The following is a 14408-nucleotide window of genomic DNA, read 5'->3' on the forward strand; positions in this document are numbered from 1 at the left end:
TTTAGCCATGTTTTCAAGGCCAGGCGCATGCATGGAAGGTGCGCGTGTGAGCAAAGTGCTTGCACGGAAGGGTGGGTGTATGTGCAGAAGGCGCGCACATGTGCGAAGCAAGCGTGTGTGCGTGGAGCGAACCGGTGGTAAGCATTTCTGAAACCCACCACTGCCCTTGTGTTATAATCAAATATTGCAATTTGTTCAGAATCGAGGGGCAAGATTGCAAGGGGTACAACTAAGACATTTAGGGATCCCATGGACTGCCAGTTACGCATTGCTATTTTACAATTTGACTTGACTTGGAAGGGACTCAACCTTGTCTCCCTCCCTTCTTGCAGATCTCCTGAGCTTCGGAACCAAACCCTTCCCACCTGCCACAGGTCTTGGCCTGCTCGTTCCAAGAAGCTGAGATCACGACGCAGAGACAGACCGAGGGGCAATGACATTTCCGTCTCACAATCCCTCACTTGTTACCCAGTGCGGGTTGAAAGGATGCCCACGAAATGCGTTCCAGCAGAAGACAAGGCTCAACTGTTCAAGCCCTGACCCAGAGCAGGCTTCCTATGAACTTGTAGGCTGGCAACAGTGATCTCATTCTGGGAGTGGTTCCAGGTTCATCCCTTTGCCATTTCCACTGGGCGCCGAGTCAGTCCTTTGCTTGGGATGTGTTAGATGACTCTGACCTAACTTCTGCAGACGGAAAACCCGTTGAAGGAAGTTCAGAAGCGCTCTTCTGTGGATGTGTTTTGGGGCAGGCCTTCCTCCTAAGTCAAGGATCAGCATTGTTGGGCACCTGCCAAGGTCTGTCTCGCCAGCCCCCAGATCTCCAAAGAGAGTGAGCTTTGCACAACAGAAATGACCCAGTTTTGGAAGCTGAACTCCACACATCTTCAAAACACTGGTCTAAAGCAGGGGTGTCGAACTCCATTTCATTGAGGGCCGCATGAGGGCTTTGGTTGACCTGGGGGGGCCTGGCTGGGCATGGCCGACTGGGTGGGGGTGGCCAGGTTGATGGCATTCCCCAAACTGCTGGCATGTTTCCTCTTCACACTGGGTAGACTGGGCCGAAGCCACACTGGCCCAATATTTCCTCCTCACACTGGATAGACTGGGCCAAAGCCACACTGGCCCAATATTTCCGCCTCACACTGGATAGACTGGGCCGAAGCCACACTGGCCCAATATTTCCTCCTCACACTGGATAGACTGGGCCGAAGCCACACTGGCCCAATATTTCCGCCTCACACTGGATAGACTGGGCCGAAGCCACACTGGCCCAATATTTCCTCCTCACACTGGATAGACTGGGCCGAAGCCACACTGGCCCAATATTTCCGCCTCACACTGGATAGATTGGGCCGAAGCCACACTGGCCCAATATTTCCTCCTCACACTGGATAGACCCAGAGGCCCAATGTTTGCTCTTTGCACTGGGAAAACCGAGCCAAAGCAACGCCGGACGGCCCCTTACATTTTGCAGGACAGCCCCAGGGACCGGATTCGACCACATTGCAGGCCTTGAGTCAGTGGTGAAATGTAAAATTTGCTACTACTGGTTCTATGGGCATGTCTTGGTGGGGGGTTAATGTGACTGGGTGGGCATGGCCAACTTTTTTTTTTTAACTTTTAAAAGCATTTTTTCTACAACCTTAAGAGGTGGCAGAAAAAAAAATGCTTTTAAAAGCCTCTGACGATCAGGTAACTCAGCTGGGATCCTCAGAGGCTTTTAAAGGCATTTTTTTTTCTACAACCTCTTCGGCGGAAGAGATTGCAGAAAAAAATGCCTTTAAAAGCCTCTGACGATCCCAGCTGAGCTGTGTGATCATCAGAGGCTTTTTTTTTTTACTTTTAAAAGCATTTTTTCGGCTGAAGAGATTGTAGAAAAAATGCTTTTAAAAGTAAAAAAAAAAGCCTCTGATGATTGCGCAGCTCAGCTGGGCATGTGTGGGGGGGAGGGATTTTTGCTACCAGTTCTCCGAACCACCCACAGTCATTGCCACCAGATCGGGCAATCCGGTTCAAACCGGGAGTATTTCACCCCTGCTTTGAGTTTGACACCCCTGGTCTAAAGTGAGGCAAAACTAGCCTCAACTTAAAATCCCAAATATGGCAAAAGAATCTCACCATCTTTAAATCATGGATCAGGAATGAAGTCCCTCACCTGCTTCATTTTGGTGCCCACCATGGATGCGCTTCTGTCGAGGACAAAGACAATGTTCTTTGGCAGGGGAGGGAGATCTTTGGGGGCAAAATAGTGCACGAAGTAGCCATCCAAAACCTGGTGAGATAACAAGAGAAGGAGAGGTGTCTATGGGGATTCTCAGTCAACACAATCACTTCGCCAACGCATGGCACAACACAGGAGACCAAACGCATGGGGGACAGGATTCAGCAGTCCATCTGCACTTGAAAAAACGAAGGTCATTCTTTTCAGGACAGCAAAGTCCACATTCTGGTGAGAGAGGACCACTGAAAGAGGGGTCCAAACTGGCCATCTATGGGGAGGGATACGATACCACCTATCTCCTGTTTACAACACAGTCCTTTCAACAGTTCCAAGAAGATCCCACAGCCATTTGCACTATTCAGGTGATCCTGAGGGCAAATTAAACCTCCAAGGGGCCTCAAAAAAAATTCTCAGAGAGAGTACTAACAACCAGATGACTGCAAGGAACGTAAATCCTTCCATCCTCCACCATTCAGTCAAGAACGGAAGAAGCTTCTTGGATGAGAAGCGAGACGTTTTCAAAGGAAAAAAAAAAAAGCAAAGTCCAGTTACCTTTTTCCAAAGGATTGGGAACAGAAGGAGAGAAAATTCAGGAATTTAATCTGCCAAATCTTGAAAAATATCAGCAAATCCTAAATCTGGAATCCTAAATGGGGATCCATCTGGAATGATTACATGCCCTCAAGTTGCTGTTGACTCTTAGCAACCATATAGAAGTATAGAAATTTTGATCACGTGACCCATGGGGATGCTGCAACGGTCGTTAAGTGTGGAAGCTGGTCATAAGTCCATTTTTTGGGTGCCGTTGTAACGTCAAACCATCACTAAACCAATGGCTGTGAATTGAGGGCTACTTCTAGAGAGGTACCAAAAAGCATTGGTGGGAATGCTGGCCTGGAGTTCATCTCCAGGAAAGTACAGGTAGAAATGAAACAAAGGACCTTCTCCAACGTACCTGGACTTCTCCAACACTCAGTTCTCTGTTGACATCATATCGGATGATAAAATCTCCTAGAACGCCATTCCTCGCGATCTTATCTTGCTGGGCCAAGTTGGGATTGAAGGTTACTTTAGCCAAGGTCTTTGTCTGGCCAACTACAGTTGAAGGGGGTGGAGTGGGGTGATCTGTTGAGGAAGCATAGCATTATTTTATTTTATTTTATTTTATTTTATTTTATTTTATTTTATTTTATTTTATTTTATTTTATTATTTTATTTATTTTAGTAGTTTAGTTTAGTTTAGTTTAGTTTAGTTTAGTTTAGTTTAGTTTAGTTTATTATTTTATTATTTATTTTACCATTTTCTCCGAAAATAAGACTCTGTCTTATATTTTTTTGAACCCTGAAATAAGCGCTTGGCCTTATTGCCATGCGCTCAAAAGCCCGATTGAGCTTATTATCAGGGGATGTCTTATTTTGGGGGAAACAGGATATTATTAGTTTATTATTTTATTTGATTATTCAATAATAATTTCATTATTATTTTATTTCATTATTATTTCATTTATTTTATTTTATTATTTTAGTTTAGTTTAGTTTTATTTAATTTATTATTTTATTATTTTAATTCTTTCTTTTGAATTTGTAACCTTCCAAGATTTTATTTTATTATTTATTTTATTTTAGTTTATTATTTTATTTCATTATTATTTTATTTTTAGTTTAGTTTACTTTATTTATTTCATTATTTTATTTTTTATTATTATTATTATTATTTTTAATTTGATTTATATGCCGCCCTTCTCCAAAGATTCAGGGCGGCTTACAATGTGCTCAGCAATAGCCTTCATCCTTTTGTATATTTATTCAAAGTCAGCTTATTGCCCCCACAACTGGGTCCTCAATTTACCTACCTTAGAATTTTACTTTACCTTAGAATTTTAATTCTTTCTTTTGAATTTGTAACCTTCCAAGATTCATATTTAGTTTGTTTTGACTCTGATAGCAGCCTTCCTGCCTGTCATTCTGGATAACAAGCGAAGAGAAGGAGACTTCGAATTCCTAGATGGGTGTTTCTCAACCTCGGCAACTTTCAGATATGTGGACTTCAGCTCCCAGAATTCCCCAGCCAGCAAAGCTTTCTAATTTCTGAGGAATTCTGGGAGTTGAAATCCGCACATCTGAAAGTTGCTGAGGTTGAGAAACATTGATTTCAATCAAAATACCGTGTTTTCTGTGCAAAAGATATCATTTATTATTTATTATTTCTATTTCTATACCGCCCTTCTCCCGAAGGACTCAGGGCGGTGTACAGCCTATTTAAAAACACAAAAACAAAAACAACAGTTAAAATTTAAAATCATTAAATAATTAGGCTCCAATTAAAATCCCAGAAATTTAAAAATACCCCAATTTAAAACGTTATGTTAATAGCCCGGCCTGGCGGAACAACAGGGTCTTCAGTGCGCAGCGAAACACCCGGAGGTCGGAGATCTTACGTATTTCCGGGGGCAGTTCATTCCACAGGGCTGGGGCTCCCACAGAGAAGGCCCTCCCCCTGGGTGTCGCCAGCCGACATAACTTGGCCGATGGCACCCTGAGGAGACCCTCTCTGTGGGAACGGACTGGTCGGTGGGAGGCTATTGGTGGCAGAAGTCGGTCTCGAAGGTACCCGGGTCCTATGCCATGGAGCGCTTTAAAGGTGGTAACCAACACCTTGAATCGCACCCGGAAGACCACTGGGAGCCAGTGCAGCTTGCGCAGGAGGGGTGTCACGTGGGCGCAACGAGTTGCACCCATAACCACCCGCGCGGCCGCATTCTGGACCAGTTGGAGCCTCCAAATGCTCTTCAAGGGGAGCCCCATGTAGAGAGCATTACAGTAGTCCAACCGGGAGGTGACAAGGGCATGAGTGACCGTGCGCAAGGCGTCCCGATCCAGAAAGGGCTGCAACTGGCGAATCAGGCGAACCTGATAAAAGGCCCCCCTGGCCACGGCCGTCATGTGCTCTTCTAAAGACAGCCGTGCGTCCAGGAGGACACCCAGATTGAGAGCCCTCTCTGTGGGGGGCAAAGATTCACCCCCAATAGTCAGCGATGGCACCTGCTGACTATATCAGGGCGCCGGAAGCCACAGCCACTCGGTCTTGGAGGGGTTGAGTCTGAGCCTGTTCCTCCCCATCCAGGCCCGCATGGCCTCCAGGCAGCGGGACATCACATCAAGGGCATCGTTGGGGTGGTCTGGAGTGGAGATGTACAGCTGCGTATCGTCAGCGTACAGATGACACTTCACCCCAAAACCACGGATGATCTCACCCAGCAGCTTCACATAAATGTTGAACAGGAGAGGCGAGAGGACCGACCCTTGTGGCACTCCCCATGCGAGATGCCTCGAGGTCGACCTCTGTCCTCCTGCCAACACAAACTGCGAGCGGTCGGAGAGAAAGGAGGAGAACCACCGCAAAACGGTGCCCCCTATTCCTAACCCCCTCAACCGCTGCAGCATGATACCATGGTCGATGGTATCAAAAGCCGCTGAGAGGTCTAATAGGACTAGGACAGAGGAGCAACCCCTGTCCCGAGCCCTCCAGAGATCATCCACCAACGCGATCATGCTCCATCTTGTATTACAGAACTAACAACATGAAAAGGAAGAATGAAAATAAGCAGACAGGACAATCCAGATGGACGGTGTAGAAAGTTAGCATCCACCCCGCTCCTAGAAGAATGAAATATTTTGGGAAATATTAAAAAAGGCAGAATATTATATTTCCCTAAAGGAAAAACATGCTCTTGGAAAGCAGCCCCCACCTTTCTTAATAGCCCCAGCAGGACTCGGCCAGCCTATCTACAAGACAAAAGACCTTCAGCTCCAGGGTGATGGGATTAAGACATGACCCCTCAGGACATAATAGGATTAGCCCTCTACCATCTAGCAGCAGAGCTCACCACATGGCACAACAAGCCCCTTCACTGCATCATCCAGCAAGCTTCAACCAAGCCTGGGACTCAGACAGCCTACAAAGTTAGCAGTGACCCCTACAGCAACCAATAGAATACATGCTCTTGCCACAGGAACAGGAAGCTCAAGGGCAAGGCCCAAGAGAGGGTATAAATACCTCTCTCTCTCTCCACTCCATGTGCTCAGCTGCCCAGGACCTAAAACCCATGTGATCCTGTCCATCAATAAACCATCTTTCCCTCCTTTATTTATTCCAAACAATTCCAATAAAATTAGATAAGAAATTCTTTGATAATTTGGATAAAATAACTAAAAAATTCATGTGGGGAGGGAAGAAATCAAGAATAAAATTGAATATACTACAAGATGATAAAAGTAGAGGTGGATTTGGACTCCCGGCATGGGATAAATATTACAAGGCCGCCAGTTTATTATGGATTAAAGATTGGATAACCTTAGATAATCAAAGATTGCTAAATTTAGAAGGGCATGATTTAATGAAGGGATGGCACGCCTTTATATGGAGTTCAGGAAATAAAATATATAAACATTTTAATAACCATACAATTAGGAGATCTTTAATTAACACATGGCTACAAATTAAACAAAAACACTACATGAAAATTCCCGGCTGGCTATCGACTATAGAAGCAATAACTCACCCCAACATATTATCAAAACAAAAGATTCTAAGATACAGAGAAATAGTAGATGTTCAGGGGAAATTGAAAACTAGGGAAGAGCTCAAAGAACAAGGAATAGGAATAGACTGGTGGCCCTACTCGCAAATAAAAGTAAGATACAGAAAAGATCAAGAGGAAGAAGGAATAGATTTAAAACAAAATCGATTAGACAAACTATTAGAATCAAAAGAAGGGAAATTAATTTCAAAAATCTACAAATATTTACTCGAATTCGATTTGGCAGAAGAGTTGGTCAAAGGGCAGATGATAGCCTGGGCGAGGAACATAGGGCATAATATACAATTAGAAGATTGGGAAAGAGCATGGGAAGATAACTATAGAATGACAAAATCAGTATCATACAAAGAAAATCATTATAAAATGTGGTACCGATGGTATCTGCCACCCGCAAGGTTAGCAAAAATGTATCCAAATGTGAACCCGGCCTGCTGGAAATGTAAAAAAGCGCAGGGAACTTTTTACCATGCTTGGTGGCTTTGCCCAAAAATCAAAAAATATTGGAACAAAATAAAAACATGGATATTAGAGATAACAAATCACGAAATTGAATTAACACCTGAAGTCTTTTTACTCGGCATGATCAATAAGAATATTAGGAAGGACATAAAATACCTAATACTCCACATTATAACAGCGGCAAGATTAGCGTTGGCACAACTTTGGAAAATAGACCGTTTGCCAACTGATCAGGAAGTAATACAGAAAATCTACGTATGCGCAGAGATGGATAAATTAACCCTAAAATTACAGGATAAGGAAGATTCAAAATACTTTAAAATATGGAATAGCTGGTACCAGTGGATAAGTCAGAGAGAGGGAATGCTTAGAGATGAAAGTTAGGAGAAATTAATGCAAATAAACAACTGCACTGTCAGAGAGATATAGAAAGAAATAAGTCACTGTGTGTATATATATATATATGTATATATAACATTAGAAAGTAGTTGATAGATGAAGTTGAGCATTATATATGTATAGTATATGTACTTGTAATTTGTGTGTTTGATTAAGAAAAACTTGTTCAGTTTTTCTTATAATTGTTTTAAATGTCCTTTTTTTAAATACGAATAAAGTTTGTTTAAAAAAAAAAAAAAAGAAAAAGTATTAAAATGACCACAGATTGCTGGGAAACAAATTAAAATCGATGGATGTAACTCTGAAAAATAAATAAATAAATAAATAAACCATCTTTCCAACCAGCCTCCATGTTTCCAGGGTCTTTCTCCACACTTGGAACTGAACCAGATGGATATTTCTTCCAACAACGGCAGATTTGTCCTCTCAGACTTGCAAGATTCTGTTAATAAACTATAACGAGCTCATCTGGTCGTGTTTTCCTATCTGGTCTATCTGGCTCTCCTTTTATCCACTCACCTTTGGTGCTCTCTGCTCCCTTGCCTTTGTTATTTTGGAGCGGCAGAACTTCCAAAGAGTTAATTCCTGAATTCTCGAGGATGTTGACTTCCACACGTAACTTGCCCACCAGCTGCTGGGGTCGGATGCTGACCGTGTAGTGATACTTCCCCAACCGTCTCCGTAGGAGCTCCTCATAATGCAGGATGAAGGTGGCTTCCACCTTCCGGGGGATTAATCCAGAGGCTTTGAACGTCTCCATTTGGCTTTCTCTGCTGGAAGAATTCAAAGGCTGTTTAGAGACACATTGTCAACCCTGAAGAAACCTGGCTGAGGCCATCTTTGCGGCTTCATGGTTGCGACAAGGCAGAGAGGGGGAAAATTTAGATAGCTCAGCTTTGCCGTCAAAATAAAAAGTTTTCCTGTGGGAACCAAGGTCATTCCAACAGGTGGCTGCAGAGAGGAGGAGCAGAGTCACCAAGCAACCGGCCAGCACCTCTATTGGACAACGTGACTGATGACCTGGGGGGAAAGGCGAACTTTCACTTTTTAATTAGGTGAAAACCGTGGAAACTTTCAGAGTCGGTTTTCACCAGTTGTGCCAATATGATGTATCCAATAAATTGAGGAATCTACCTCTAAAGTTCTGCTTTCAATGGGTGCGTTACTTGGAACACTGACACACATTTTTCCATACTTCCTGCTGCATATCAAGGCTAGATGGGGCTACTGATGAGCCAGCAGCCTTATGAGGTAGACCAGGCAGGAAATACACCCGGATAATCTAAGTCTACTTTACAGGTTTTCTTCTACTTAAAACCACAACTGAGCCCAAAATTTCCATTGCTAAGCAAGTTTAAGCAACTATGCAAAGTTTACCGAAACTCTACTTGGTTGTAATAAGATTTAATAACAGAGGCCTTCGAACTCTGGTGCTGGAGAAGACTCCTGCGAGTCCCTTGGGCTGCAAGGCGATCCAACCGGTGAGTCCTAGAGGAGATCAACCCTGACTGCTCTTGAGAAGGCCAGATCCTGAAGAGGAAACTCAAATACTTTGGCTACCTAATGAGAAGGAAGGACTCCCTGGAGAAGAACCTAATGCTGGGAACGATGGAGGGCAAAAGAAGAAGGGGACGACAGAGAAGGAGGTGGCTGGATGGAGTCACTGAAGCAGTCGGTGTGAGCTTAAACGGACTCCAGAGGATGGTGGAGGACAGAAAGGCCTGGAGGAACGTTGTCCATGGGGTCGCGATGGGTCGGACACGACTTCGCAACTAACAACAACAATAATAATAACAGATGCTTGAAAACAGAGCTTCCTAAACCTCCTCTTATACCAATCAGAATCAAGGCAGGGTTACTTTGATCTTCTTTCTCACCCCTTCTTCCTACCCAGGGCGAACTGCCCTTTGCTTAATGATTCTTGCAATCCTTCATCACGGTTGCTACATCTCCATAATCCCCAAATCAAGACGAAGCAGACAGTCCTTACCTGTCATCTCTGGGTCTTGAATATATTTCTTGATCTGCACGTAACCAGTCTTTACCAATCACTTCTCCATAATAAATCTTGCCACCAATAATCCTGGCATCGAGACAAAAGAGAGGATATGCATGAAAAAAAAATAGGCATAGGGACTGATGAATCAATCCGCTGATTCTGGTTTCTTCCCATTTTTCATTTATTCAGCCTTAAACCGCTTCCTTCCTACTTTTGAATTAGATCACATTTCGCCAAAAAAAAAAAAAGGACTCAGCAAAAATCCTATACTGATTTTAGCACCTTTAACACCTAAAGATTTCCCTATGAATTTCACCTTAACTCATTATTTACACTCCTTTTTGCAATAAGAGATCTCTTATTGTTAGGCCTGTAAGGTAGTCACACTTGTGGCCACAATTGAGCCCATAATTTCTGTTGCTAAGCGAGACAGTTGTTAAGTGAGCTTTGCCCCGTTTTAAGACCTTTCTTGCAACAGTTGTTAAGTGAATCGCTGCACTTGTCAAGTTAGTAACACAGTTGTTAAGTGAATCTGCCTTCCTCTGTTGAATTTGTTTGTCAGAAGGTTGCGAAAGAATGAGAATAGAATAGAATAGAATAGAATAGAATAGAATAGAATAGAATAGAATAGAATAGAATAGAATAGAATAGTGAAATGGAATAGACTAGAATAATGGAATGGAATGGGGTAGGATAGGATAGGATAGGATAATGATATGGAATGGAATGGAATGGAATAGAATAGAATAGAACAGAATAGAATAGAATAGTGAAATGGAATAGACTAGAATAATGGAATGGAATGGGGTAGGATAGAATAGAATAGAATAGAATAGAATAGAATAGAATAGAATAGAATAGAATAGAATAGTGAAATGGAATGGGATAGGATAGGATAGGATAGGATAGGATAGGATAGGATAGGATAGGATAGGATAATGATATGGAATGGAATGGAATGGAATGGAATAGAATAGAATAGAACAGAATAGAATAGAATAGTGAAATGGAATAGACTAGAATAATGGAATGGAATGGGGTAGGATAGAATAGAATAGAATAGAATAGAATAGAATAGAATAGAATAGAATAGAATAGAATAGAATAGAATAGTGAAATGGAATAGACTAGAATAATGGAATGGAATGGGATAGGATAGATAGGATAGGATAGGATAGGATAGGATAGGATAGGATAGGATAGGATAATGATATGGAATGGAATGGAATGGAATGGAATGGAATGGAATGGAATAGAATAGAACAGAATAGAATAGAATAGTGAAATGGAATAGACTAGAATAATGGAATAGAATAGAATAGAATAGAATAGAATAGAATAGAATAGAATAGAATAGAATAGAATAGAATAGAATAGAAGACTCAGGGACACTGCAACTGTCATAAATATGAGCCAGTTGCCAAGTGTCTCAATTCTGATCATGTACCCATGGGGAGGCTGCAACAGTCATAAGTGTGAAAATAGTCGTAAGTCCCTTTTTGCAGTGCCACTGTACGTTTGAACTGTCACTAAATGAACTGTTGTAAGTTGAGGACTATCTGTACTACCTATTGTAAGGTTACATTAATAGAGTCTTGCAAATCTAAAAAGTTCTCTACCGGTCTCTCCTTTTCTCCCCGAGAAAACTAGGTCCTTTCTGAAACGCTGAGATACTTTTTATATCCTCGTTGCCCACTCTGTGATTCTCCATCCCATCTCCCAAGGCCATTCGCACAGACCATCCCATTTATTTTAGGACACAACCGCTCACCTACATGGTAAAATTGGAGACGAAGGCCGTGATGGGTATTTGCATCTCAAAAACACCTTCGCGAGCCTCCGAGCCGCCATTCACCAAAGTGCAGGAGACTGTGGTAAATGCGTATCGAGAAATTATTGTGGCTTTCACTGAGAATTCGGACATACGTGGTCGGGTTTCCTGTGGGGACACAACGATAGTTCCACAAAGGCAGGATAATGTTATGCCAGGTAGACACAAAACACGACCAGATAAGCTAATTCTACTTTATTGTAAGGCTGCTACATTTACAGAATCTTGGAAGTCTTGTTATAGGTAGTTAAGCACAAATTCCATTCCTAACTCTGTTTTTAACTATATGCAGGATGGAACTTGTATTTACGAACAGTCTGCCTGTTACTAAAAATGGCAATGGTGTCCTCCTTCCTTAAGCTGTGAATTACTGAAGGTGTCCATCTGTTTCCATCAGTTACTTCTTGTCCTGCCCTCAAGTGCTTTGGAGAATAGGCCCAGTGGTAGATTTCAAATTTTTTTACTACTAGTTTTGTGGGCGTGGCTTGGTGGGCGTGGCAGGGGAAGGATACTGTAAAATCTCCATTACCACCCAACTCCAGGGGAAGGATACTGCAAAATCCCCATTTCCTCCCCATCAGCTGGGACTCGGGAGGCAGAGAATAGATGGGGCGGGGCCAGTCAGAGCTGGTATTTACCGGTTCTCCGAACTACTCAAAATTTCCGCTACAGGTTCTCCAGAACTGGTCAGAACCTGCTGAAACCTATCTCTGGTTGATCCCCTCTGTGACTGCCACTCAAATATTGGAAGACTGCTATCATGCCACCCTTAGTCATCGAGATCATTTAGTCCAGTGATGGCGAACCTTTTTGGTACTGAGTGGCCAAACCGGAACACGCGTGCATGCACGTGCACATGTATGCATATGCGTGCATGGAGTGCCAGAAACCCAAAGACCAGTTGGTCGGTGGTCGCATGCCTGTTTTTGGCCATTTTTGGGCCATTTTTCGGGCCGTTTTCAAGGTGTTTTGGGGGGCATTTTCAGGGAGTTTTGCAGGTGTTTTTCAGGCCAAAAACACCCTGAAAAATGGTCTGAAAAAGGCCCCAAAATGGCCCCAAAACTGGCCTGTTTTTTGGACATTTTTTGAGCCGCTTTCAGGCTGTTTTCCGGCACTCCAGTGCCCGCAAAGACCAGCTGGCCGGAAACCAGAAGAGCAGCTGCGCACTGCTATTCTGGAGAGGGCGATTGCCGACAATTTCTTGCAAGAGGAGAACAATTCAGAGTTAGAATATTACACACCAATCTCTGCAGAAACCGTGTCTGTCTTGGGACTCTCCGTGCAACCTGCAAAGGAAAAAAGACCATCACTCAGGGTGTTTTCCGCTAAACATGGAAACCAAGAGGTTCAGCAGAAGTCAGAACGGTGCCTTTTAAATGTTATGCTTGGCAGAAGCAAGGGTGGGATTCAGCCGGTTTGGACCTGTTCAAGCAAACCGGATGCTAATTTTATTCTGGTTCACCGAACCGGTAGTTGCAAGGACTGTCTGGCCCCGCCCATCCCTCCCCTCCCCTCCCCGGAGTCTCCAGACGGACCGTTTTGGATACCAGGTAAGTGCAGGGCCCGAGCAGAGGTTCTGGGAGGGTAAAAAATGGGCCTCCCGGAAGTCTGGAAACGGGCTCATTTCCGGCCTCCAGAGGGTCTCCGGAACCTGGGGCAGGCTGTTTTTGCTCTCCCAGAGGCTCAAGAAAAGCCTCTGGAGCCTGGGGAGGTGAAAAACGGGCCTACCAGAAGTACCAGAAGTTCATAAATGGGACTATTTCCAGCCTCCGGAGGGCCACCGGAGCCCAGGGAAGGCCGTTTCCGCCCTCCCAGAGGCTCAAGGAAAGCCTCCAGAACCTGGGGAGGGTGAAAATGCCTCCCCACCATGGTGCAGGAGGCCGAGTAGGCCACGCCCACCATGGCCACACCCACCCAGCAACTGGGCAGAGAACCCCTTGCTAAAATTTTCGAATCCTACCCCTGGCCAGAAGCCATTTCTGCATCCTTAGGCTGGCTGCTAAGCCTCCATTAATAATGAGAGAGAATAGTGGACATTCAGCCTCTGAACATAAACTGATATAATTTCTCATTATTTAACCAGTGCACTGAACAGTTATTGCTCAAAATGTAGACTCCCCCCCACCCCAATTTTACAGTTTGTTAGGTTATTAAAAAATATACGCTACAAGAAAAATGCCCAGAGTTTCTGCGAGTCAAGCAGCTTATTAATTTAATAAATTAATTCCGTGTTTCCCCAAAAATAAGACCAGGTCTTTTATTAATTTTTTCTCCAAAAGACGCAAAGGCCTTATTTTTTGGTTAGGTCTTATTTTGGGACAAATACGGTACTAAATGCATCCATCTGGCTGACAATCTTAACTAGGGCTTATTTTGGGGGTAGGGCTTATATTACGAGCATCCTGAAAAATCATGCTAGGGCTTATTTTCCGGTTGGGTCTTATTTTTGGGGTGTTATTACAGGTTGTCCTTATTTAGCAACTACAACTGGGATTGGCAACTCAGTCATTCAGCCAATGGTCGCTAAATGATACCACCCCTGTGCTTATTATCTTATTTCCGTTTTCCTTGGCTTTATGGTATATCTGTATTATTATTTTTATTCAAATGCCTAGGAGAATGCATCATTTAGTGAAAGCAATGTACAAATGACTTATTTGAGGAATCACAGACACGGTATTTTACACACCTACACAAACACAACACGTACCCCCACCCTACACAGTCACACACAAACGTATAAAAATCATGTCCATAGCAATAAAGATGCCTATGTTTAGAAAAATACGCACCAAATAAATGTATCTGTTAATGCAAACTCTGCTACAAAAATTCTCGAATCCAGCTGAAAGGATTAGGGAGATATTCAAACACAAGAAATAAAACAAAATGTCCTCA

At 43.2% G+C, this 14408-nt stretch overlaps 1 protein-coding gene across 3 annotated transcripts in view; it reads right to left on the reverse strand.

Moving 5' to 3' along the window:
- ITIH5 (inter-alpha-trypsin inhibitor heavy chain 5) overlaps window positions 1-14408 on the reverse strand; it is a 49232-nt gene that overhangs the window by 19494 nt on the left and 15330 nt on the right. The window contains exons 2-7 of one of the 3 annotated variants that reach the window (XM_060686356.2): window positions 12752-12796; window positions 11455-11618; window positions 9671-9763; window positions 8200-8453; window positions 3177-3346; window positions 2156-2272 (exon numbers count right to left, since the gene is read on the reverse strand). In XM_060686356.2, coding sequence (XP_060542339.2) covers window positions 2156-2272; window positions 3177-3346; window positions 8200-8453; window positions 9671-9763; window positions 11455-11618; window positions 12752-12796 — 843 coding nt within the window. Of the gene's footprint in view, window positions 1-2155; window positions 2273-3176; window positions 3347-8199; window positions 8454-9670; window positions 9764-11450; window positions 11619-12751; window positions 12797-14408 lie in introns of all 3 variants that reach the window. The other 2 variants (XM_060686382.2, XM_087873579.1) reach the window with 2 other exon arrangements.

The sequence above is a fragment of the Pantherophis guttatus genome, chromosome 7, assembly GCF_059756535.1.
Source record: "Pantherophis guttatus breed Tessera chromosome 7, ASM5975653v1, whole genome shotgun sequence".
Classification (NCBI taxonomy): Eukaryota; Metazoa; Chordata; class Lepidosauria; order Squamata; family Colubridae; genus Pantherophis; species Pantherophis guttatus.